Consider the following 27933-nt stretch of genomic DNA (forward strand, 5'->3'; position numbering starts at 1 on the left):
AAATATAACATTTGGAAGCTCATAATATAACAAGCAGACAAAACCTGAATGAATGAATGAATGAATGAATGAATGAATGAATGAATGAATGAATGCAGCATTATACATCAGTCTTTTTGTCTTCCTCCCGCCTCTGTGAACACGCTCAGACCCTGAATAATCAAAGTTGATGAAGCAGTTAGTAGCAAATGTTTTTTTTTCCAGGAGTACAGGCGATGATTAATCAAGGACCTGAGCAGCTCTGGCCTCATCACCCGCCACATTACAAGGTTAATTTTTCTATTGATTGTTGCTGTAGCATAGACCAATAGTTCACTAAATATCTTCTGCTTTCACATGTGTTTTCTGCTTTCTGTGGCTGCATAAATATGAAGGAGCAAATGCAACTGTGTTGATTAATGATGTTTTTGTTGATACTATCTCTCCACCACAGCCGCTAGCTCATAATGAAAAAGTAAATCATCTTTAGCGCATTAGAGTCACATTTATTGACAAAAAGAGAAAATTTTTCAAACGCTTCCTTTTCTACAGAAAATTATTTTCACAAATGTATTAAAAACAATGACTTGTGTAAAGGGCATAAATATACATTCGGACGTCTGCTGGCTGACGTTTAAAATCTTCGCCATTAAGTGGTCCATACTTTCACCACAGTAGGACATAAATGTTCCAGTTAATCTTTCAGTTTTAGTGAGAGTTTCCGAGAATTTACAACTATAACACTGTTTCAGCGATATCCATCACACAGGTAGTGTCCTCACACACACACACACTCACATATACAAGAACAAACAATAGGTGATGGTGCATCATGTTGTGTTTAGACAGTATGTCCATGTGCTCTGCTCCTTGGGGTGTCTGAACTCGTGCTACTTGCCCTCTGGGAAGCTGCTTCAGAGGTGACCTAGTTCTCCTTACTGTCAGCAGAAGGCAGTCTCATCAGTTCGCTTTGTGCCGGGGCACTGAACTGTGCCTGAGACCCAGGGACAGGCCGATTGGACATGTGTAATGAAGCTCATCACACACATGCACACACACTGCAGTCGGCAGGTCTGGGGCCGCAGAATTGATCACACCCATTTATTACCTTCTGCTTTATCAGAGAAATGTGATTCCTCTGTGCGTTTCTGATGCACCGCACTGCCATTATGGTCCATTATGGGGAGGTGACAGAGATGGATCATAGGGTGTTGATAGATGTTGGTGCGGGGTACGCTGTCATTACTCTGTCTATCGAGTAACGTGTGTGAGACACTTCCCACAAAATGGCCGCGGTGCAGCAACATGGCTCCAACTGCAAGGAGCAAATGATTCGCATCTGATGATCGGCACAAAGTGTTAAATACATTCATTTGTTGCTTGTGTGTGTTTGGAAAAGCTTTGAGAAGCAATGCGACCACAATAGACAGTCCTGCAGCAGTTATTTCTCCTCACAGCAGTGTGTATGACTGAACCATATATACACAGGAAATACAGAGATCCATAAAAAAAAAAAAAAAAAATGGAAAAAACACGTTTGAGCATCAAGAAATATGTATGCAAACATTCCCACACAGAGTACGGTCAAATTCACACAACATACTGTTACAATGAGTGCAGCAACTTCATATTTTATCATATACAATATTCACCAACTACAAAAGCAACAATGGTATTACATTCATATAAATAATAATAATAATAATAATAATAATAATAATAATAATAATAATAATAATGCTAATCTCAGTGTGCCCCATGAGTCATGTAAGCACTTTCACCTCCATTCATGTGTTCAAAAATGAAAATTGAAGACCAGCTTCACAATGTATCCTTATCAGCTCCCTTTAGAGATAAGATCCACTAGTGTCTCAACATAACAATAACAACAAAAAAACAAAACAAAACTGAGCTCTCTGAGCACTGTTCTGTGAGAGTCAGAGTCATTAGAAAGTAGATACTTAGAGTAAAGAATTCACAGATAAAAAGATATCAGTTCATCAGGGGCTCTTTCCCTCTTTGGATGGCACAGAGGCTGACAGAGAGGGACCCTCTGTCTTTGTTTACTTTGTCTAGAAAGCTGCAGCGTGGACACATCACAGCAGAAAAAAAAGACGCATGATTGAAGAGGCTGACTGACTGATCGTTGATTGATCAGTTTCCAGCTTAGCTTCTGCTCCAGCATCTTTCAAAAGTATTTTCTGTAGTTGCTGATTGTTTTCTGGCAGCATTTCGTAAAAGGGGGAAATACAGATATTGGGATTTTCTGACCATATTTACAATTATGTGAATAAGCCTTTAACTGCACTTTCAGTCTGCAACCTGATTTTTTTTAATACAGATTTATTAAAAAAGGCAAAAAAGATAAACTTTCATCACTGACAGCTTTCGTGCATACCAACTTTACTTAAAATATGTACAAAAAAAAAACAGTATTATGTTTTTTTTTCTTGGATTAAACCCATAACACAACAAAGATTGGCCGTGTATGTGGAGCAGAAGCTGGCATTGGGATGGGTTAATGACTGGAGTCTGTATAGCCAGAGGTGCCCTGCATCCCCATCTGTTTGCTCTTGGTTGGAAATTATTGCTTTAGAGAAAAGCAAACTGTCCAGTCTGTGTCTCTCCTCTTTTCTATGCAGCAGGTTCTCTGTTGGAAGTAATGAGTCACGTAAGCGGTTTTGCTCTTGCACCAACGCCGCCCTGCAGTAACACTGGAAAGTAATGATGGTCCAAAGAGGAAGAGTAGATGAAGATGAAGAGAAACAGGGTGAAAAGCAGAGAGGAAAAGAAAGAGGACTGTGTGTGTTCACGGATCACAGACAGTTTTTAGGCTCTGCTCCAGGCAGATTTTCCACATATCAGTTTCCTTTCCTCCATCTGTCTCCTTACTGCTTGTTGCTCAGAGGATGAAATGGACATGAAAAAGTTTGATCTTTAAGAATCTGTCTTCATCCATCTTCTGAAAGTAGTTTCTCAATCTGTGCGTCTATTGTCCCAGAGGCTTCACGTCACAGCCCTTTGCCTGCGTTGGGTTTCATCTTGATGACCCATTCTCCACCTGGGTTACTGTTGTACAGGTCCAGCAGATGTGTGTCCGGATCCAGACAGTGCTCACCTGCAAATAAACACACAAACAAATAAACAAATGAATACAGAAATAAAAATAAAAGAACCCTACAGACAAAGTAATTGACCTAAAATTAAAATTAATGCTGCACCTGACTTCCTTAACTAGCATGTACTGATTAATTAATACGTTTGACCCATTACAGTTTCTATTATTGTCTAAATGCTCACCATAAACTGACATCTTAAATGTTTAATTTTGTCTGGAAAACAGATCAAAACTGCAAAGTTCTCTGCTTGAACCCAGGACAAATATTTTTAGAGTTTATGATTATTTTTACTGTCAGCTGATTGTTCATCAAGTCTTCTGTTTGAATGAAAACATAAGAAGAAAAAGTAGGAATTATTTCCTGTCATGCAGTGAACTGGCTACAAAAGTTTCAGCTGTACTGTTCACGATGTCGGTGCTCATGTGAGTGCACAGACGTGTGTAATGGGCATTTGTCTGCTCTGATAACTGCAGATGCACAGCTCATGTTTCTTTGGCTGTAAAAACCTTCATTACGTAACACCTTGCTACTCTCATTAGCTCAGCAAGCAGAAAGACATGCAAATGTCAGTGCTGTTCTGATCAGAGAAAACTCACCGATATTTCCTCCCACTTCGTACAAAGCGCAGTCTGGGTACACCACAGAGCCATTTCTGTTGACAGAAACATCATTTCTTATGTTCTTTATTTACCATCAAAATAATAATGATGAATAATCTGAAACATGTTTTCATTTTTGTAATAAAGTCGAAAGGATTCATGTGCCAGAGCTCGATAACCTAACTGTTATTCAAAACTGCTGCATTGTCATACCTTCGCATTTTGCCTTTTCCATTTTCAGGGCTGCGGAGGAACTGGCGGTGAAACTGTGCGAGCAGGTCTGAGGTCCGTGAATTGATGCTGAGCTGGAACTCCATGGTGCCACTAACCAGATCTCCAACCTGGATTTTCACGGTACGATGAAGCTGCAGGAAATTAAACAAATTTGAGGATTTCCATCACTTTAATAAGTTTGGATGGAAATAAAACAACAGAATAATTTAAAGTAAAATGACACCAATGTTAACATAAAAAGTATGTTTTAGAAATAAACCAAATTATGACTGTAGTGTATACATACTTCACCTAAAATATGGGCTTCCAGCTGTCATTCATGGATGGTTATCAATGAATGATTATGATTCTGTACTTTTAATGTTCCAGACAATTCTTCTGTCGTTATGTACAATGTGTTTAGACTCACTAAAACAGGCAGTATTGCTCAGGTAACTTACCTCTGAGTTGTTTTTCTCAGGTTTTTCTCTGCTGTCTGTGTGGATCTTCCTCAGCAGGTTCTTAATACGGCGATCGTAGAACTGGTAACGCCGGTTACTATTCTCATTCAGCCTACGCACCTGACTTATGAGGAAGTTAGGGATCTGACGATAAATGCAAAATAAGAAAGAATTTATTACAAGCATATGTACCAGTGTAAAAAACAAAACAAAACAAGCTTTTCATAGGAGTATGTCTTTGGTTTCTCAGGAATTTTCTGACGGAAAAGCAGAGGAACCTTGTCATAAGATTTCATTTACAAACTTTTGCTGCTACGCTTTACTTTTGCTTATGTTGTTAATGTTTTTGTAATCAATTTTACTTCAATGATTTTTTTTTTAGTCAATAGATTAGACCAGGGGTGTCAAACTCCGGTCCTCGAGGGGCGGTATCCTGCAGGTTTTCATTGTTTCCCTAATTTAACACACCTGAATAAAATCAAATGGATCCAACAGCTTCTTGTCAACATGAAAACCTGCAGGATACCGGCCCTTGAGGACCGGAGTTTGACACCTGTGGATTAGATTAAAGCAGAGATCACCCAATCCGGTCCTTGACGGCTGCTATCCTGCAGGTATTCGATGTTTCCCTGCAGCAACACACCTGATTCAGATGATTGGGTCATTAACAGACTCTTGACAACAGGCTGTTGGAGATCCATTTTATATAAATCAGGTGTTGCAGTAATAAAATATCCAATACCCGCAGGAGACTGGCCCTCGAGGACTAGAGTTAGTGATAACTAAGCTAAAGGCTACAAAAAAAAATAAAATCAATAGTACCTGTAAAAATACATCACAACCATTTCTAATGCACATGTTGTTATTCCTACCGTCCATAGTAGGTCCTGGTAGCGAATGAGGAGCCTCATGACATCAGCCGCCTTCTCCGCCTGTCCTTTCTCTGTCCCGTCAGTCAGTCTGCTGGGGATAGCCTTATGCAGGAAAAGATTGGGAGCCATGATGGTTGCGACGGCCCACAGATTCATCCTGTTCCTCTTTTCCCTGGAAACCACCTTACTGAGGAACTCGAGCAGGGCCTGAAACAATCACAGATGGAGACACATGAACCTGAAGCTCTGTCAGCTGTTGGTTTGGTTTTTTTTTTTCTTTCCATGCAGCATTTAAGTTCAATATAAAGACTTTAGAGAATTAAAGATTTTCTTGCTTCTAAGTAAACAATGTTTAGGTGTTTACTGAAAGGGAAAAAAAGGCTATTTATATAAGTCACAAAATGGAGTGAACTATCATTGGCTGAATCAGGCGTAACACCTCATGCACAGTAAGTTTCAGCTGCTTCTACTAAAGTCATTAGTTCAGGTGGGTTTTATGCTCCTGGCTGCTCTAAGTGGAGCTGACTGCACACTTGGGTTGGTGAAACCGAGTCACGATTAATGCAAGCCATTATATAACAAAGCAGAGGGTTTAAAATGTAGGAAAAAGTAGAAGAGTACAGTAGGGCATTATGAAACAGTACTTTGTTCAAGTAGGTTACATTTATGAAAAATCCAAGACGAGTATGTAGTATGTGGGAATAAACATGAAGCAAACTTTGACTTTTATGGCATAAAAGTCCAGTCTGAGGTCACTCACAGGCTCTGTGGTGTTTTACATGTTACAGATATTTTTAGAAACTCAGCCCTTCCCTAAGCTGCATATTTCTAGTGGAGTGGAGTAGAAATATACAGTGGTGATAGATCCTTCTTGTTTAAGCATCTAAACCTAATGATGTAGCAAATGTTTGGTTACATTGCATACCTAGACACATTAGAATCAGGTGGTATTAAAAAAGGAGGAACATTCAGTACACACTCAGAAAGAAAAAAAACTTGGATATCAGAACAGTAACAATTAAAACACAGTCATCATCACCATCATCTGTTCCACATGTGCTGAAAGAAGGTTCAGACTTTTGTCTGGAATATATAAAGTCAAGTGTTGAGGTGTCTGTGTGTTGCTTTTACCTTCAGAGTGTTCCTGTTGGGCTCAGGCAGCAGAAGGATGAGCAGATTCAACATATGGAGTTTCTGCTTCAGATCTGTGATGTCTGGAGGAAAAAACGATAAAGTAAGAAGCTGAACACACACACACACAAACACTGTTCATTTCCTCTGTGTTTGACTAAGAGTAATAGGATATCCAAAGATTAATGGCAATGTGACAGGTGGTCATTAGGTTTGTTAGCTATGTCTCTGTGGTCACACATTGTTTATCACTTTCACTGATCCTCCTCAGAAATGATACCTGGCAAGTCATCACTCAAATTATATTAATATAAAACATTGTGTTTTTTTTTTTCTATTAAAGTGAAACTAATGTGGAAATAGCTGATCCTCTGCTCCAGACTGCATATCTGCAGCAGTGCAGGGAAGCCTCTTAAAATGGTATCAACTTGTTCATCTCAATGTTGATTTCTCAGCCGGAGCAGTAGAGATAAGCATCGCACAGTGCTGCCATCACAGTGATGAGACTAGGGTAATTATGATTTGAACTCTGATGAGCTGTCAGGAAATGTGGCCATCAGATTGTTGTGAAGAGAAGTGGAAGAGGAACTGTTACATATGCTTATTTTATACAGTAAGATGTGAGACATTTTCTATTACTTTATAAATGCTCAGTGTCACTCCCACACTTCAAGGGCTTCTCAACAATATGAAAACAAATAAGAATATGATATAAAGTACAATGTAAAAAAGTTGCTAATCAAAGAGAATTGTTGTGTAGGGTCCACTGACCTCTGACAGCATTGAAGGTGTTGAGGTACTCAGAGGTGAGCAGAGGTGAGGGCAGCTCCCGGATGAACTTCTTCAGCAGTGCAGCAGCATCATTTGGACTCACTTCATCCCAGCTGATCCGCCCTGAGTAGAAGTTGGTCTCCAAATTCTGCTGCAGAAGCTACAGACAGCAAACAATAGAATCGTGCATGACAATAAAACAAAACGACTGCTTCTAAACTAAATTTTAAATGTTATAATTAGTATCTTTAACACTAAAGATTAAGCTGAATGGACCTTACAGACCCAGATATAAAGATGGATTGGCTCTGTTATGTGTACTCAGATGTTTGCAGGTCCAAACTACCTGACAGATTAAATAGTCTCTGCTTGTAACTTGACAACAAAGGAATTGTTATTATGTGCTCAATAATCAGGATGAAAACACGTTGAGCAAAAGGACAAGGTGGAAAAAATAAGCTGTCTAATGTATTTTATCTGCAATAGTGAACTGATATTAAGCTATAATTGACATTCATCTCTTGAAATTCATACAATTGTTTGGTGTTTGTGTTTTTCATTTGCGTCATTGTTAATGTTTTCACATTTGCTGCTTGATTATCTGTTGCAGTTTTTTCTTCCTCACAGGGATGTTGTACCACTTAGAGCTAACTGGCGCCCTCTTGTGGCTGCTTTTTTTTAACTGATTTATTTGAAGGAAGTGATCAAGCGCAGTAAGAAGAGACCAATGTGGCAACAGCAACTGAAAAACACATCATTGATTTTGTCTCATTGTTTCTCAAAATGTCAGCTGTAGTTACACTAAGAAATGTCAGATGTAGTTAAACTTGGCAAAGCTGGTAGATTTTTCTCTCTGTGCTTCAAGCATTTCTGACATTTTAGTGTCAGTGTTGTGACCGTCATTTAGGTCATAATTTCGAGACTTTGCGACAAAATGAATAGGGGAAGTGCTTGGTGTGTGAATCCAGATGTGATACCTTGATTCTAGACTGAGATCCTGGAACCCGCAAGATCCCCTCTGAGTCAACTCCTTTCTTCTCCAAAAACGACAACAACTGCAGGGAGAGACGTCAGCAGATATGAATCTCATGCTCACCTCTGCTGGTTAGACTCAGTAACTGCTGCTGCGAACGGGGTGTGGTCAAACAGATTTTAATGATCCCTATCTGAATACTGAAAGCAATCTGAGTGTTCGACAACAGTAAAAACGCGACATAATGCTTCACAAGACATGGTCAAAACAGAAAAAAATGTAATCTTGTGTCGCATCAAGGCTGAAAACAGTAACATATAAAAAAAATTGTATTCAGTCCATAAAATTGTGCTTCATGTGTCATTAATTTACTGCATCTATCATTTCTTTCAGCTGTGAACCCTACATTACACATTCAAAGTAAACAAACACATACTGTCTGCAGGAACAGAGGAGTGGAGGTGTTCGGCTTCACTTTCTGATCATTATCCAGCAGTGTGGCCAACGGCACCCCAAAAAGTGTGCTCTCTGTAAGAAAACAAAATCTTGGTCATATGCTTCTCACATGAACTTTTGTCTAAAACTGCACAAGGGAAGGATTGTGTTGTGTTGCCTGTGACATGTTAATGCTCATGTTATTTCCAGGAAGTGCCAACTAAAATTTTCAGGGACTCTTTACTTGTAACTATCATTGCTACAAGGGATAAAAATGTACTTCTGACTAGAATTTTGTGCTATTTTATATACAGAAATAGTATAATGTTAAATATCTCATGAAGAATTCATCTTTATTTAAATCACATTGTCCAGATTTGTAGACGTTACATTTGCCTGGTTCAATTTTTTTTTTGTCTGATGTCAAGCTTAGAACTAAATGAAGTCAGTCCAGGTGCCATCCTGGTGCAACAGGAAACTGGACAAACAGTTGCCAGAAGCGTAAAAGCTTTCAGCTTGTGGATTTCTCCTGGACTCGAATACTAACGTCTTTTCTTGTTTTACTTTAATTCGGTTAGGACAAAAATAAAACAAAACAAAAATAAATAAAAAAACAAAAACAGAAGGTTGAAAAGTTTTTTTCTTTTTTAAAAGAAGGTACTAGACTTTTCCATTACATCAATTTCCTTGTGCTTTAAGTTTTTTTTTGTGAGTGCATTATGCAGCAGAATGCTGACCTACCTGGAATTTTTCTCTTTCCAGTTTTGTGTCTTTTCACCTCCAGCTCTAAGAGGTCACACAGTGCTGTCATGTCAATCAGAGCCAACTGACGCACCTTCTTCATGTCAGTGTGGGAGAGATCTTGAATATGTGTTACTCCTAAACGGCACTTAGGGCAGATCATCCGCTGTAGATATGAGAGAGGATGGAGAAAAGAGGAGAAGAAGAGGAGTTGAAAGTTAGAAAATTTTAAGTTAGTGCAGAGAGAACAACATAAAATATAAGGCCAGAAAAATGGTTAATGTGAACTGAATAGAACACAAAATGTAAAAACATTACAACTAATTCAATAATTTGTGGATCAGTTCATCTATTTGTGGTAAATTTTAGTAAATGTGTCAGAGTGGTATTTGTATAATCACCACTAATGAATCAAAATAACTCCTTTTAAAGCAGAAAATACTTAAATATAGAAAAAGAAAATCTGCTGAACTATGACGCAACAAGCCTCCCTTTGTTTTGAGCTAATTCCTTGTATGAGCAACCCTGTTATCTAATCAACAGCAAAGGGCTGAGTGCAAATGCCTTGTAATAATGTGTCTTTTCTATGTGTGTTGTCATATTTCCATGACAATATAAGCCAAGTCTGACCCCAAACTCTAAACTGCTGTCTAAAGCATTGAGACTGGAACACAAAATAATTTTGTATTTAGTTCATGTTACATTTTCAGATTATTTTTTTCTAAAAGTTTAATAATATACAGTCAGACCCAAAAAACAAATTATAGAATATTTAGCACAATATAAAAGGACCCCACAACCAAATAAAAAATAAAAATTACATTCTGCATAATGTGGACTTCAGAGCAATACTTGTGAAACATTCCTTAGTAAAACAATAAAAACGTATGATAGATGTTTTCACAAATAAATGTGCTCTGATGTTAAAGCTATATTGTCATTCTGTACTTCTAATATAAAAATTAAATTATTTATTTTTCAGATGTTATACAGTACAGTTTGTTTATTAACTAGCATACTAAAAACAAATTATTTTACATTGTTTTCTGTCCATGAATTGGACTCTCATCACAAGGAAAACCAAGCATTGTTGTCCAGTTATGATGCTCAACTATTTACAGAATTTCCTTTCAATTTCCCCATTTGAAATATCAGCAAAAAAAAAAAAGTTTTCTCGTAAATAAGTGGAATAGGTGAAAAGATTTAGGGATCTTACAGGAAGGGTGCCATCCTCTTTCCTGCGTTGATAGTTATTCTGCGGCAGTTTGGCTTGTTTGAGGAAGATGACGGCCTGTTCACAGTAAGCCACGTCAGTGATGAAGAACTCATCTTTGGGAGCACCTCGCTGATGCTCTGGCGTCACAGCTAAACATAAACAAACTATCAGTTTACTGAAGGAATGACACTGCAGAGGATTCGCTGAAGAACCACACTCATTTTATTTGGGATACAAGCCCTATCTCGGGAGAAAGTAGAGCAGTATTACAAAACAACACAAAATAAAGAATACAGCTGAGGTACTGTCACTGTCAGTTGTAATGGTTCTTGTGGAATGGTTTCAGTACTATTACAATAACAAAGGAATTCAAGGATTCGGATAGTTTTCCTGCTTATCATAGTGGTACAAAGCAGACAGGAACTGGCAGCATGCTGAGGCAAGTAGTTAATCAGGGATTAATCTGAGCCAATAGGAGGACAGATGGCAGACCTGTGGTCTGATCATTCTTCATCAGGAGGCCACAAATGCTCACCTGACTTCTTCAGGTACTTTTCTGAGACAAAGCCGGTAATTAGAGTTAAACCTCTGAATAATTTATAGGATGATCTTATTATGGAAATTAATTATGACAGGACTTGTCTTGGGAATAAGTTTGGATTCAGTTATATTTCTGACATGCCAGTTATATTACTGGCTTGAGGAGGTGTTCCACTTTTTTGTTTTTCCTTTGGTATTAACAAGTTCATCTTAACTAAATCTGATCATCTTATATAGTGCTTACCTGAAAGTGGTGTTTTGGCAACTGATGCCATACTGTGTTGGTCAAGGTCTTCACTATTCTGAGACTCAGGCAGCAGCGTCTGGAGAAAGAGAGGATTTGCAAATAAATTAACAATCTCCTCTGTAGTGAGAAATAAAATTAAATGAAAAGAAAAATACTTTATTTGTACTACATATTCACTGTATTTAAACTATATATTTATTTAAACTAAGGCTGTCAAAAATAACGCATTAACTGCAGTAATTAATTGATGTAACTAATTGTGTTAAATTTTTAATGCATGCGTCATTTATGGCGTCATTTATGAAAGCGAGACATGGAGGTGTCTAAAGGTGAGCTGGCTCACTCTATAGTTGGATTTGAATGCGTCACACTCGTGGGGGATGAGGGTATTTTAACACGCACACATTTCCTGGTGAGAGGATTCAACACCTGCACTTTTCCCACATTTTCAAAAAACCTTTCACTTAGTTATACACAAACGTGACTGTTCTAGTCATCTCTGTGTCTGCCCAGCGCAGCGTGGCAGCCTCCTCCTCTCCCCCTTCCCTCTCCCGTTGTGAATCATGACGCCTGTCGGTGATCAGCTGATCGGCTTTTCTGTCGCTAGCATTGTTTCTCTTGTGGTGTTAGTTTATCGTTCAGCTGAGAAGTAGGAAACTAGTGGTTCATGGTTCACACCAGCACATATTTACCCAAAAGCATTGTTTTTGGACACACTAGTGAAAGTAAGCAACATTTATCAGCCTCATGTCCATCAGATCCATGTCTCTGTCATGTGAAGCTGAAGAATAAAACAAATGTTGATAACAGCCTATTTCAGTTAGATATTGCTTGCCTTTATTTGCTATAACGTTTCATTATCTATTAGGTTTGCTAGTGACACAGCTGTAAAATCTACTAGTCATCAGACATCCATGCACACATCTATGGAGATAGATCAGGTTCAGATTTCTGAGAATGAAACAGCGAAAGGAAGCACAGGGACATCTTCTCTAAATCATTGGTGCTGTGCAGATGATGGAGATACATGTCTGGGCCAAGAATGAGATGAGAGAAATTATAAACAGGCTCTAAAATACAAATCAGAGCAGGAGCCTTCACAAACAAAAAAGTTGACAGAAGGTAGAAAGGATTTAAAATTCAGATATGCAGGGGCAGGTCTAGAAAGATTTTGATGGTGGGCCAGGCAGGGGCTCTCATCAGGAAAACGTTGGAATAAATAAGATATAATTTTTTTAAGGTTTTGATTTTATGTAATATTGATTTAATTATTACAACTAAAGTGACTTTCTAAAGTTAAAATGCAAAGAAAACGCCAAGTGAGCAACGGCTTGTTCTTTCTTTTAATACAGTAAAAATCGGCATATTTCAGGCATAGTCGTGAATAGTGATTAATCATGATTAATTAATTTGTAAGCTGTGATTAATCTGATAAAAAAGTTGAGAGCCCTAATTTAAGCTAATACTTTAGTAAACTGTCCTTATTATCAATTTCCAATTTTTTTCACTACTGGGAATAAAACATGTGTTTTATTTTTTCCTCTTAGTGAAAGGGTATGGGAATACAGTGTTTCCTTTGATGAAGCTTGGATAAGAATCAGAGGAGCTGCATGTTCTCTTCTGAGACTGTCAAAGACAGACAGCGAGGACAAAGCCTGCCCTTTACATGTGGTTTGGCATTATTGTTACAGGTCAGCCCAGCTGCATGGAGCATGTCAGCACAACACACTGGAACAACAGGAAGTCCCATACTAAGTCATGAGAATGGGCTTGTAAAGAGGCACTTTACTTTTATGAGGCAATTTACCTGATGTAATGTGTATATATTAGTCATTTTCTTTTAAGTAGCTGAAGAGAGTAGAGAAAGTTGCTCCAGCAAGTAAGGCACAAACTTTTGTGGTTGTCTGAAATACAATCTCTACAACTGGCAGGAATAAACATCCTATTTCACCATCCCAACCTGAGAGATAGGGGAGCCAAAGATGTCACGGACGTCACGGGGAGGAGGTTTGTTCCTTTTGCGGAGGGACAACGTGTAAGAATCCAGTCGACGTTGAACAGCCTCGGCCTGCGTCCGGGTCAGAGTGGACAGAAGTACTGCTTTGTCTACATCCTCACTGTCCTCGTTGATGAGGGTAGATAAACCAGCATCAGCGAGCCACTGCTCCTCTTGTTCGCCCTCTGAGACACATACATACCACAAGTACACAGATGTAAACAAATTTCAATAAAACGATGTGAAGAAAAAGCATGCAAACACACAGAACACTTCAAAATACAATTTTGAAATACTGTCCTGTAAAGAACATTTATTAAATGGGTTATCTACAGATATACACCAGCTACAGCATCACGAAAACATCTTCTCACATTTCAGAATTTTGTAAATGAAATAACTGCTAAAATGATTGTGTGATTTACCAACACCAGCTAATCTACTAATGAGTAAATCAGATGGTACAGAGTAATGCAAACAGAGACTCAGTTCTCATTGTGGACTTTTATAACTATGATGAGTCTGTGACTATAAAGCCCTTTCTTATAGACATAAAATACACAAATTAATAGATTAAATTTCAGAAGAATGTACAAAAGAGAGAGTTAATTTTCATACAGTGGGTTTTCTAACTGGTGATAAATGAAAACATGCCTCTGTTTTAAATAACATGAAAAGTATATATAAAAAAGCAAAATGAGCTTTGATAATTTGAATGGGCAAAATAAAACAGCGTTAAATGTCAGTATTCATTAAGATGATTTAGCTTCTACCCAAAAAACCTTCCCGCCACAGAGTGTTTGATAGTGTTGTCATGGTGATGAGTGCTACTTTGCCGCAAGAGAGAAAGCCGATATGTTGCCATGACAAATGAATCATTTCATGGAGGATCATGGAAAAGCTCAGTAGCAGCTGTGTGTCACAATAATGCTTTGTAATGCTCCCACATCAACTCTTTTTTCTTTTCACTTTTGGTCCATACTTAATCTAGTAGCACAGGATCAGCAATAATTACCTTCTGACTGTCTTGAGTCCCTCCTGGTGCAGTCAAGGTTTGCGTCGCCACTCCCTTGTCTGATGGTCTCGACCTCACTCCAGAATGAGTCCAGGCACAGTTTGTCGGGGTGCTCCTCCTGATCCTGGGAGGATTGCGTGTGTGTGCTCTGTATGTGTTTAGCGGCTCCCTGGTCCTGCGGGCTGGGCCAGGGCTCCACGCTCATCTCGGTGGGGCTGGGATCTCTGGTACAGACATAGACACACGTAAAGAAATCACACGCATGCATGCAAACAAATGAGAAGAAAGACAAAGACACATACAAACAGAGGAGAAATGGTGAGGATTGAGGAGAAGAGGGGAGGGTGAATCCGCCAGGAGAGCTCAGAGAGATGGAGAGACAAAAGGAGAGGAATGGGAGGTGGGCCGGAGTGAGGAGAGAGATGGCGAGAGTGGACACAAAGCAGGGTCTCTATTGTTCTTGCAAAATGTGGCCGGGAGAAAAGGTGCCTTGCAGATCCACTAGATGTCACTGTACCAATGTAAAATCTGCTTTCTAGAGGGTCACACCCCTTCATCCACTATAACATATCTTAACGGTAGAAACCACTAAAAAATGTAAAATGGATATCTGCAATTAAATAAATCATATGTGATTTTAATTTGCTCACAGTCTTGTTCTAAAACATAGATGAAGCAGAAACAGCCTGCTTTTTCTATGTAGCTCTTTACAATAAAGTACAATATTCTCTGCTAACAATGAGAGGCTCAGCAGGGAGACACACACGCACATACACACACACCCTAAAGCACTAAAATGTGACCCCCTGATTACAGAAACAGGAAGTGGTCAGCTGATTCACTCCACTGTTGTGCGGTTCAGTTACATTCTTTGAATCAGATGCATACCAAACCATACTAGTTCATTCTGAGGAATGCCAGATAGCTTACTGTGCTACTAGGACTGCACCACAGAGATAAACAAAGAAAGGATAGCTGCTATCTGGAAAGTTTTCAGTTGGACTCATAACTAACAACATGTTCCACATACATGCTTACATCTACTACAAGTAAGCTGAAGCCAGATCAGATTAAATTAGTTATGCTAGTTTCACAGTGGGGGGTGGGGCGAGGGTGACGCTCTGGGCTTGTGAGTTTCAGTACAAATTCAGTTCAAAGAGATGCTTGTTTCTGACCAAGAAATCCAAAAAAGAACAGAGAAATTATACAATCAGAAATCTTATTTTTAATCTTATTTTATTTTGCTCACAGGCAGAAAATATTATAATATTCTGTTTTCTGCAATGTTTATAAAATCAGTAAAGGTGACTAAAAAGAAATCAGTTATTGTAGGGATGGATTAAAAAAGATCTTTTGTGTCTTGTCTTGAATGAAATTACAAGTCTTAGGCTCTTCTTTTTAACATCAAAGCAACATTCCCAGTTCCCATATCTCAGTTCAAAGTGACCGAAACCAATTGAATCCTTCATGTCCAGTGAATTTTAATCAAATTTCAAATTTCATTAATTGTAAACAATGAAGTAAAACAAATGTTAACTGTTTCTATAATGAATGCCACTGTTTCAAAAAAAAAAAAAAAAACTATCCTGGAATTACATATTTCAGATGTTCATCAAAAAAGTCTCTCAGCTCCAAAGACTCACGGAGTAAAAACTTTAGCTATTGTTGTAGTGACTTGTAAACCAGTATGAATACAATACAACCCACCAAACCACAGCATATGGTTAAATGCAGTCAGTTCTGACCCAGTCCAACTCAATGCAAAACCTCAACAGTTTACTACAACGTATCACAACTATATATATAAAAAAGAAAATCCCAACAAAGTTTTGGATAATAACAAATATCAAATGAATTGAGAAAAATAATGTAAAAGTTTACATAACAGTAAAAGTAATGATACTGGCTTCTGATTGGTGGATATAGCTCTTTTAGTAACTTTTTATGCATGTTATTTAAATCTGATAAGTACCACTATTTATTTAATAACAGTTATAGCAAAAATGTATGACTTTAACTCATCATTTAATCACTCCTATAAATAAATGCTGTGGAAGCAGCATCTGGAGAAAGAGTCTGTTTGTTTCTGTAATTCTTTCTGTTTCTGTACCAAACTTTCATAAATAATTGTTTTCTATAATAAGATAAATAAAAAATATTGCAAGCCTAAGAGTTGTTCTCTGACTCCAACTCCACATTTTAAACAGCTCGTACAACAGCTCCAGGTCTTTTTCACCTCACCTACCTGGCTTTTTTCTTGCGGGATGATAACTTCCCACGCTTGTCCCACATTGGGCTTTGGTTTGGACGGAGCCTAAAATGAGCGAATCTGTTGCGAGAAAACGGCATGCTGGTCTCGAGCCTGCTCACCACCACCTCCTCTCTGCCTCCCATATCAACACTGCTGAAGGAATCGGGGAATTACAATCCTGCACAAAAACTAGCTTTATCCAGTGGTGGTGGCTGGACACCATGTGAGTGCGATGTAAATCTCTCCGTTGCTCCAGTTTTTCTGAGCAGTGACAGGAAATGATGTTGAAAGTCTTTAGTGTGGCTTCAGGCTGGGTGGCGTATTTGTGAGCTGAGTGGAGCTGGAGCTGGAATGCAGGAAGGAGTGACAACTCTCTTCACATCAACATATTCACACCTGTCCCCTTCCTCACCAAGAGACACACCCTCCCTTCATGCCTGGCAGCCATTGAATTACTATTAATTATTGCCTGTCAAACTTTAAACCCACTAAACACACTATGGCAATTCCAAAACAAAAGCAATCCTTGTTTTAGTCTGTGGGCTGGATTCTCTTGACATGTAAGTGAGCTAACTACTTAATGGTCCCTAAAAAATACACCTGGGGATACTTTATTACTTCCTAATGAGCTCATTCATCAAGGGTACTTTGTTGGAACAATCCTTTATATTACTGTATGTGTTCAGGATTAAACTAATCAAATGGATCAAAGGATGAAGTCATTGCCTTAATTCTTCAAACTCTTTAAAGTTATCAACCTCAAACTAAAAACAATCTTTAATTAGGTAGCACTAACTTAATATGTGATAGTTGATTGCATAGTCAAACCAAACTTTATACGGAATAGAGAGCTTCTTGTTGCAACATTTGTGATTTCGTACTAAAACGTCCCCATTCAATCTCATACCTGAGCACAGCTGAACACCTGACAAATGACTCTCAGTGTAGAAGTGATGTGAGCGTACAAGTATGAGGCAGAGAAATACAGATAAACCAGGTAAAAGTTTCTCAAGTTTCACAAGTGTAACAGGTCTGTCAACATTGGTTGTGAGCAAGCTGTAAGCCTCAAAGATCTTACTAAATCACTGACTTGACACAGATTTTTTTCCTCCTATTCTCACATTAGACTGAACAAAGCCCTAATACTGCAACCAAACACACAGAACCAGATCCCACTGAAAGTGAAAAACGGCTGAGAATGATTTTGACTAATTTAATGTCTTTACTTTAGCATACACGCACATTTACCTGACCATGTATTTTATTAAAGTTTATGCATGACTTTGTTTAATCTGTTTTAATAAAAACTTAACGGAATTACCTTTACAATGATTTATTCGTTAAACTTCTACTGAAACTTGCTGTGCAGCTTACAAGGAAAAACCTAACCAGTTACTTCAAACTTTACAGTTTGTCATATGACCCTGCTTGGAATATGATTTGAATCAAGAACAATGATATCAAACACCTAAAAACACAGAAAAAATTCAGCTAAAAAGGTTAAAAATGCCTCAAGTGACATGGAATCCTTTCTGATGACATGATAATGAAAGTGTTCTTGAATATAATTTGAAAGCTTCCTTGTTTGGTCCCCTGAAACAAGCGAAAAAGAAGTATCATCTTAGTTTTAAACATTCTCATTATACTCTTCAGCTTGCCTGCAAGGCATAAACCTTGGCTACCAAACAAAGCACATGAGCTGCTCTAATTTTAAAACAAGACGACTGAAAATGTCAGGGTGTTTGGAATTGTTTCTAGTTGAATGGACCTTGCAATAACACAAAGAATCAACAGGAAACTCTGAACTCTTAAGAGAAGAATGGACACAAGTGAAGCCATCCACCTTCATACTGGGAACAGTGGGTAAACAGGGTAGTCCCCAATAAATAGCTCTGGTTATAAACTACAGTAACCAACCTTAAAAATCAGCTTATGTTGAAAGCAACACAGTGTTTAATCCTCATGGCTGAATTCCACAAAGCTTAGCTTACAGAGAAAGCAACAATGAGCTCATACAGCATTGAGAATATATTCTTCTCAAGCCCTGTCATCAAATGTACAGTTGGATCTGTGAAGTTGGACAGCTGCATTACTGCACTGACTGAACTAAAAAAATACTAACGAAAAAAATGAATAACGTTAACAGTCAAATCAAAGCGTCAACAAAAATCTAGTTAAGTCTATCAGTAACTGTATACATAAACCTGAAGATTCAGCAGTCTGAGGCCATAGCTGCAGCAAAAGCCTAATCCTACCTGGTCTTGGACCGCCCAGTGGCTTTGCCTGTGAGCAGCAACAGGGCCGCTGAGCCATTTCTCCCCCATGGCATCCTGCAGTCGTCTCCCCGCACTGTCGAGATTTGTAGGAAACAGCAGCTGCCTGCCCTTGGCAAGCTGCTTCCTTGTAGTCTCTTTAGTGCACAAACATATTTGAACAAGGACAGTATGCCTATACTGACAGGCACGTCACTGCATGCATCCTGAAGCATGAAAGGACGTCTGCACAGGGAGTTGGAAAAGGAGAAAGCTGACTGGCTGTTTTCCTGATATGGGCTGGGATAGACAGAAAGAAAATATTATATAAATGGTTGGTATGGACAGGGTTAGAGCTGTGGGCTGAATGGATGGTGGCCAGAACAGCTGCAAGCCTGCTTGATTTGCTGGCTGGGTGGCTTTACTCACTTATGTTGAAGCTTAATTTTTTACAAAGACAAAGAAAAGCGGGAAACATCCTTCTATACAGTGGCAACAGGGGCCCTCATTCATTTACTGATTTACTTAAACACAAACACAAGAATCTGCAATGTTGTCTCTTTGACTTGACCATGGTGTCCCCAAACAATTTCAAAAAGCAAACTGAACCTCACTAAATTTTCTATCAGGCCTACACAACATAGATGGAAGTTAATAAGGCAAAGAATATGATATAGTGACAACCCAAGTTCCCAGGAGGTTTAAGTTATGCCACGACGGTGAAAACTTCAATTGCAGGTAAAAATGTTTTCTCTTTCACATTTTTTTTTAAATATGAATCATTACACTAAGTCAACATTTATGGAACTGTTAGGGGAGACATTTTATAATCACTGCTGTTAGGGTTATATGTTAGTGCATTCTTAAAATACCGAAAATAAAAAAATAAAAAAATAAATAACCTTTCAATTTCAAAAGATTTAAAAAACAATTTCTTAAATGACCGCCATCAACTCAAGACACTGTATAATTAGACTCTTGATCATAAGTTAATATCAGCTGGTATTGGAAATATATACCACTTACAACAATATCAGTCAAGAAGAAGAAATACTCCTATACTCTGAAATCAGCAAGATTACTTTTCACCTGAGTTCATGCAGCCTATGACGTTACAAGCAAGCCAAGTGGAAAACTACCACCAATGATGTAGCAACAGACATGAAGAGCAGCAGATGTCCTTGCAAGGCTGTGACTTGAAGTGCCACTGTTAGCAGCTGTTGCCTCTATTTAACCAAGAAAACAGCTGTGATGTATAGCATGATCTGCATTACAAAGTTAAAAATGACCCATCAGCGAGTGGTAAATCAAAAGTAGTGTGCCTTTTACCTAGTCATGTTAAGAACTGCAATATTTCCAGAAGCCTTGTTATACTTATTTGTCATACCTGATAACTTGTTACAAAGTTTGCAACGAGGAGCTACAAAGACGTTCAGCTTCAAATCTACCAAATCTTCTTTTCTCCACTTCTGAGACACTAAGCAATGTTTAGAAACCTTGGCCCATGAATCCAACTTCTTAAAACATCTCATAAACATAACCATTTTACAAGGTATTCCAATTTTTCTGACCAAAATTGCGATTTGGTTAGAGATTTAATCTTTAAATTCCAGCTTCCAGCAGTGTCAATGCAGAAATATATTTATAACATGAGATGGTAGATTACCACATGCAATGACATCAAAATATGAACTGCTCTATATTGTAACACAAGAATGTAAAGTTGAGATATGAACAGTTTCAATTATAAACTGCACAATACCTGTTGCCAAAACACTGAAGCCTGAAGGTTACATTTCCTCTAGAACAGGTTTATACATTGTCCTTGCAGTAAAAATGGAACAGTCTGATGTTATTTATCTTATTTACACATTAAAATGACATTTCTCTTTCATGCTTTCTGTATCACATGGCAAGGTCGTCACATCTTATGGAATATTGTCATAGTCTGTGCTCCATGCGGCTCTTGCCTTTGTGCTTTGGCAGGTTTCCCTATGACTCTTTGACTTAGTTGGTCAACAACTAGATTACACAGATTACACAGACCACAGGGATTCCTATTGGGATTTTGCCTTTCTCACCACCACTTACTGTTTAAACTAATTTACCGCTGACTTACGTCCAAGGCCCAGTTCTGATCCCCCCTTTGGCCTCATCACTTGATCATAAACCTACATTCTGTGTGCTGCTGTGTTTCTTATGGTGTTCAACCTACACTGGTTGTCTACCCCTTTAACAGGCTCTTCAAAGAGTTTTCAGATCCAGACTTTAAACTGAGTAGTAGTCAAGTTTACTTGTAAAGATTTTTGAAGGACTATTATCAGGTAGCCAATGTGGGGAGTGGGGATTAAGCCCAATAGAACCAGAACAATCTAATTTCTGCACTATACCTGTAGGAAAAAAAAAAAAATTCTTGTCTAACGTTTGAGTGTCAAAACATAAATATCTTTTCTCCAGAATCTTTTTTGGCTGTTCTTCCTTGCATGGCAAGCCCTTTATCACCCTATCTGACAATCCTCCTTAACTCAAAGAAACATCCTGAGTAAAAGGAGAGTGTAGAACGTGAGGGCACATCCTCATGTGACCTTGCAAATGGCATGTGACAACCAGCTCAGCTCAGTCGGCTCATCCACTTCTTGGCAAGCAGAGCACTGAGCCTTTGTGGAGTGAGTGGACTGAAAGTGAGGTGAGAACAGGAAAGTTGAAGAGAATACAGGACAGACGATGAAAAGAGGGAACAGTTAAATTATAACAAAGCAAGCAAAATGTGGCTTCAGGACAAAAGGGAGGATTTAAGGACAAAACATCTGCTACAAAAATAAATAAATAAATAAATAAAAGCACCATCCAAGATTTTAATTATTCTTAAATCAGGTCTCTGCTTTTTTACTCTTAGTTAATGTCTGCTGTATGCTACTCTTAACAAGGGGCTCTGATACAGTTTTAGAGTGAGACTGGTAATGAAGTGCAGGGTAAATTGACTTTAACACCTCCAGATGGCCTGATTAACAAGCAAATGGCGACAGATCGTCACTTACGTATCCACACAGAATCATCCCACTGGTTGCACACCACAGTACTACACAGCCTCACACATACACACACGTAAAAAGCATGCAGAAATAAAGATGGGGAACTGTATCATGAAATGATAAAGTTCATGCAGCTCATGTAAATTACTTTATAGTCCAACACCCACAGCAAACCAAAGAAAGTAAAGTGAAACAAATCTGGAGTGAACATGCATTTCCTGAGTATTAGACATCTGATAAGATGAAAAAATTAGTCATGCAGGGGAAATTTTCAAAGTTTACATACACCAAGGCTGAACTGAGCTGCAGGTGTTGAGTTCCTGCATCGCACACACATCGAAGTGCGTGTTTCCTCTCAATATTATTTACGACCACAAAGTTTGGCACATTCATTCATCTGGGCAGTGCAGCCGAACATGTTCTGAAAGCATAGATGGGGAGTGAACTGTAAGGAAAGATTGATTTGTGTACAAATACATGCTGATTTATAGTTAGTTTTGTCTAACCGAAAGTTTCAAAGGTTACACATATAGTTTCAAGGGCTACACATATACTGGTTTTTAACTTTTAAAATACAGACGAAACAGTTTAAGCTTCAGTAGTATAGTAACTTCCTCGTTCAGGGTTTTAGCTGAGATTTCATACATGTGACTCTTATGAAAGATATGTGTGGTTAGTTTAGAAAGATAATAACCACCTTTGGTTTATCCTCTAAAAAGGAAGTGTGGCACATGATTATTAATTCCTTGTTCCCTATTCACTCAAGCAGCACATCAGTATAAAGCTGTTCAGTTGCTGAGCTTTATTCCTTCTTGATCATCCAATAACTTCATCAATTCATAATAAGAAAACAGGAAGCAAACCAAGGGAGAGCCATACTGTCTTGAAACCCTACACTCACATGATCATAACAACCATGATAAATGATTGAAACATAATCTGTGGTGTGTAACAATATCTCTCTTAGTGATCAGGTCAAACTAACTTCCTAGAACAGATCTGTCACTGTTGTTTGTGGCACCTTTACAAACACAACTGTCCACTGTCAAGACTGGCTAATGACACAAACGTATGGAATACAAACCATAGTTTTGACTTTTATTACCTTTATTAGTTAATGTTTTTGACACAATTAGATATTTCTGAATCTGTCACTCTTTTGGAACAGACTGCTCTTTGCGTCAATCAAAACAAACAAGTGTCTTTACAGTAAGTCCCTCACAGTATCACAGATGCTGAGCAGGGTATGGCTTATCTAAAAACCTTCTCCTCTTGTGCCATATGGTGCTACAGTGGATTACAACAACCACACTACTTTCCACTGACTCTTGCCATTTAGACTTCAAAGCTTACAACATTTGGCTAGACAATATATGCATCATACACTCAAATTTACCTAGACCATATACATTGTTACCATATGTTCTTTGTAATGTACATTAGACAGTGAGATGACAAATAAGCCATTCAACCAACCACAATTTTACTGCTATTCCTTTTAGCTTGATAATATTCTCCTGATACAAGACAAATAGTAGCAAAGTAAAGTTATTGATTTTTTTTTAACATTTTCAGAAATGATTACCACTGTTAAGAAAGCATACCTAACCAAGTAACCCTAACTGCGAAAAGCAACACAAAAGGCATGACAACAACAACAACAACAACAATAATAATAATAATATTAATAATAATAATAATAATAGTAATTGATGACAAAATTAGCAAGCAGCTTAAAATAAGCTTGTACAACAGTAATGTACACTGACCGGTAATCAAGAGCATTGGTATGTCTTGGTTTGTTTTAAAATGTTCTGTTATTTAGCCTATTATATTGTCAAAAACCTTTAGCAGCTAGATTTAAAATATTCCTGGCTTATCAGAATATTCACATTTTAGCAGTTTTATCAGATAAAAAAGTCCCTTATATTGCTTTACATGAAGTGTGCCTTAGTAGACTAGATGGTGATTTATAGTTATCTAGTTTTGTCTAACTATATTATATCAGTCAAGCTACATTGAGAGACAGTCAAAACTATCAGTTCAGCAAATAACAATTAACAACTTAAATGTAGTCCACAAAAGCCAGGCTTTAGTTGGATTCGGGATCATGTGCAGTAGCCCGCATTCTGTCGTGCAAGGCTGCACGTGCGGGTACTAAAACTCCCATAGCAACAGGTCCTGACACCCTAGCAACCACAAACGCTTAGAGCAGTAACCCAAAGTCAAAAGGCAAAATTAAATAAAAAAAAAAACACCGCATACTTATACTAACAAAATAATTTCGCCAATATTAAAATATGCACACAACCTGTAACAAAAAAACACCATTGCTCACCGGTTAGACAAACTAACTGGAAAAAAGCTGTTCACTTACCTGATAAAACACCGTCGGTGCTAACGGTGTGCCAAGGCGCAACTGAGCGTGGAGTAAAATTTCCTCCATCTGGAACAGCAACAGAAAGTCCTGCTGTGAGAAGTGACAACAGCCAGATGGAGATGAGATGAGGAAGGTTTGCTGCTGTCCGCTAACGTCCACGTTATCCTTTTCACCCTGCAACTGACGTCATTACGCCGAGCTCCACAGCAACAGTGCCATATGACTGAAAAACAAAAAGTGGCATATGACTGGTGATGTTTCTAAGCATCCGGTGCTTACGAGCACTAGTCACCTCATGGCTCAGAATTTTCTGTAAGCGTCATCCAAACTCAGCTCTCACATGTTAAAATCTGTCTGAAATGGACTTTTGGAAGCTTGCATAGGCATATTAACACTCTTTTTTATTTTGATTTGCTCATAATGGTGATCTATATGTCATAGTATTATAGTCGCATAAATGAGATAATACTGTCACTTGAATACAGGAAAAAAAATGAATCTGGCTAAAATCTACGGAAGCCGTATGTATTCTGTTATCTCGAGATAACGAGTTAATTTCCGCTTTCTTGATAACGGAATAATTTATCTTGTTATCGCGAGAAAATGAAGTTTGTTTTCTCGAGATAACGATGATTAAGTTGGTAACAAGGGTAAGTGTGTGGCACCTGATTTCAATGATCAAAACAGATCCCATGACAGCTGATGGAAAGAGCTACGTGGCGTATATGTGTAATTATGTGAATGAGTGATTGGTAAAGCTTAACAGTAAGACACGTCGCCATTTCACCCTTTGTCAGAATTGATAGAAGTAAAAGATGTTCTTCGAACTGACGTCAGCTTGCGTGCCCGCCCCCCGGCGAACTTTGACAGCCCTGCAGAGCTCCTTCAGATACAGACTGCTGCATCCAAAACATGAAGGCGCGCTTATAGGACATCCGTGATTCTCCCAGTAGACCACAACCACATCAAGTAAAATCCTATATAATTTATTAATTTACATACTTAATACATGTTTTTTTTATTATCATTGTTATTAACAACAAGCAAGTTTCTGGGGGGAAACTGTGGAGTTTGTATGTTCTCCCCGTGTATGCATGGTTTCTCCCCTGCTTCCTCCCACAGTCCAAAGACATGTTATGCTGAGAATTGAGTCTAAATTCGCGCTAGGAGTGACTGCAAGTCACATTTAATGGCTGTCTCTCAGTGTTGGTTCTGAAATGGACCAGGAGCAGCCCCAGTCCTCAAGCAACTCTGCTTTTGAATAAGCAAACTTTGTTTTCTCGAGATAACGAGATAAAGTATCACGTTGTCACGAGAAAACAGTGTTTAAAAAAAACAACAAAAACAAACAAAAAAAAAAAAAAAAACAAAAAAAAAACAAAAAAAAGGTCGCTCTCGGCTTTCGTATTAATTGATTTCTCTGAAAACTTCAGAAATTAGAAAGAAATGATCCCGGAATGTTTAGCATATTATTTCTATGGGGGGGGGGGGGGGGGTTCTGGCTCAGAGTATGATCTCAACTCATTTTGAGAAAACCACCCTATTGATTGTAAAATTCCAAACATTTTATTGAAAAAGCATTATTTACTTACTAGACAAATGTTTGACATTAGGTGACCTCTTCCAAGTTAATAGCTAACATAATAACTATTATCATTAGTTCTGTTTGTATTATACAGCTCAGACATTTTCTGAAAATAGCTTTCAAGATGGAAATTAAGTTATATTAATAATCATTTATTAATTGGCTAAAATAAACACCTATAGTTACATTCTCGTCTCTCTCTACCTGGTTGCTAGCCATCTGTCTAAAAGTAGACATGGATAGACAATAGTCTATAATCTTTAAATTGATAAGTACATATCCATACATCATACGACAATGCTCTTACATCTTATGCACATGAACCAAATGTTTATACATTGTATAATCCAGGAGGGGCATTTATTTTAGCCTATCAAATAGCCTACTGGGCATGGACATATTACTAATCTAATTAATAAAAAATTAAACTATTCTTTAGGGATTTGCCATGAACTCACATGATGAAACATTTATATCTGCTAAAACATGTATACATAGCATGGAGTGTAGCTTAAGCAAATGCACCATTGATAATATTGCCTGACTGATAAGCTTTACATTTTACTGTAAAATGAAACTATTTGCATAACCTTTTATGATGACTTAGCCTAATGTTGTGAAGAGCAGCCTGACCTCAATAGCTCTGCATTACTCACAGAGGTACATAGCAGCCCCATTGATAATATAACAGGAAAGTTGTGAGAATATTTGCAAACCATGCTTGAGTATACAAGTTAAAGCATACATTTCAGAAATATAATTTACACCTATTAATGTTGACTATATCTGTATAATACTACTTTCGAAATATTCTGAATCACAGTATATGGCTGTGGTTGTGGCTGCACTTTGTGCTTTTTTTAAATTTGAATGGCACTTGAATCTCAGTGAGTCAATAAGAAATAAAGTGTAAAAAACCTCAGTGCAAGGTCTGCTTAGTAATAAATTTCAAGGTAATCAAATACAGTTATATCCTTTATCAAGGTTACAAGATGTAGCTAAATGTATGAAAAGGAAGTTCACTTTGTGCTTAAAACCTTTAGTCAGATGAATATTTGCAAATAATTTTAAACTGCTTAAAATAAAATACACTCATGCACAGCTGTGTCTGACTCACATTTATGTTCCCGCTTCCCTAAAGAGTTATAGTTGTGGTAAAAAAATAAAAAAGCATCCATATTTGTTATTTTTCCTCATGCAGCCACTATGGCTCTAAGGACTTTGTAGTAATGTTGATCTGGTGTGGCAAGTCTAGCAACTGGTTAACTGGTCCAGAATAAGATGCTAAACCCTGCAGAGGTGACTTACCTAGACATATTTTTTATAGATATTTATTGTACGTTGAGGATAAATATTTGTTTTTGTTTTACAAACACCTACAAAACTAATGACCGCTCTATTCTTTCACAGCATAGGTGCTAACCAGTTGATAATAACACACTATCATCAACTATTCATCAGGTGTGTTTGCATTTAGTTCAAAGTACCATTCAGCCCCAGCCTGTCTTTCACTTTTATGCATCCACATCAACAAGAAATAAATCACTCATTCTGTAGCAGACATAACTATCTGTAGTTATGCCTGCCTCATTCCTTGCATACTGTTAAACTCAGAGTGACTCATTCATTCCATCCCTGCATTGTGTCTATTTGCAGCTGTTGGATAGCAAAAAGATTCCTCCTTGACAGATAAATTACATCTCACATCCTGTTTTTGTTGTAATAGATCAGTCTGCTTCAATACAGTGTGTGTATGAGAGTTTGTGTATATGTGTATATGTTTAAGATAGAAAAGGAAAAAAAGCAAGTCAAGATCACAGAGGCCCAGTCAAGCATCCCACTCTCTTCCTGCCATTGTTTAATCTCAGAGACCCACATGAGGCTCTGCTTGACTATACCTAGACATCGGCCTAACCCTGTAACAGCTCTGTTTTAGACATTTCAGCAGTAAAATGGATGGCATTAAACTAAGGTATATGAGCACATTTGTGTGGCTCAACTTCAAAAGTGTGTACTCTCATGGCATATATTTGCACATGCACATGGGATGCATGGATGCGCATGATCTTACAACAAAGGTGGCAAATTACTGAAACTGTATCTCAAGTGAGAAACTCTACCTGTG

At 38.0% G+C, this 27933-nt stretch overlaps 1 protein-coding gene across 3 annotated transcripts; it reads right to left on the minus strand.

Moving 5' to 3' along the window:
• Positions 1-470: 470 nt before the first annotated feature.
• LOC121637398 (rho GTPase-activating protein 40) lies at positions 471-24388 on the minus strand. Of its 3 annotated transcripts, XM_041981528.1 has the most exons (16): positions 18815-19088; positions 16554-16712; positions 14309-14532; positions 13258-13478; positions 11295-11373; positions 10511-10659; positions 9295-9460; positions 8555-8646; positions 8123-8200; positions 7146-7305; positions 6375-6457; positions 5244-5450; positions 4372-4515; positions 3911-4062; positions 3695-3750; positions 471-3097 (listed from the first exon to the last, which is right to left on the minus strand). In XM_041981528.1, the coding sequence occupies exons 1-16, from the start codon at positions 19045-19047 to the stop codon at positions 2991-2993; spliced, it is 2310 nt and encodes a 769-aa protein (XP_041837462.1). In that variant the 5' UTR covers positions 19048-19088; the 3' UTR covers positions 471-2990. The 3 variants fall into 3 exon arrangements, with proteins under 3 accessions (XP_041837462.1, XP_041837465.1, XP_041837464.1); XM_041981531.1 differs by lacking the exons at positions 16554-16712; positions 18815-19088 and adding an exon at positions 24221-24388; XM_041981530.1 differs by lacking the exon at positions 16554-16712.
• Between the last annotated feature and the right edge of the window lie 3545 nt (positions 24389-27933).

Source organism: Melanotaenia boesemani, chromosome 3 (assembly GCF_017639745.1).
Source record: "Melanotaenia boesemani isolate fMelBoe1 chromosome 3, fMelBoe1.pri, whole genome shotgun sequence".
NCBI classification, from domain to species: Eukaryota; Metazoa; Chordata; class Actinopteri; order Atheriniformes; family Melanotaeniidae; genus Melanotaenia; species Melanotaenia boesemani.

Excerpts from the sequence above, each read along its gene's own strand:
- LOC121637398 (XM_041981528.1), bottom strand. The coding sequence starts at position 19,047 with ATGCTTCAGGATGCATGCAGTGACGTGCCTGTCAGTATAGGCATACTG. Across the intron at positions 11,374-13,257 it reads TTGGCTCCCCTATCTCTCAG|ACGCTGCTGCCTGAGTCTCA; the intron begins GTTGGGATGGTG and ends CTCTTTCTCCAG. Across the intron at positions 5,451-6,374 it reads CCAACAGGAACACTCTGAAG|GCCCTGCTCGAGTTCCTCAG; the intron begins GTAAAAGCAACA and ends TGATTGTTTCAG.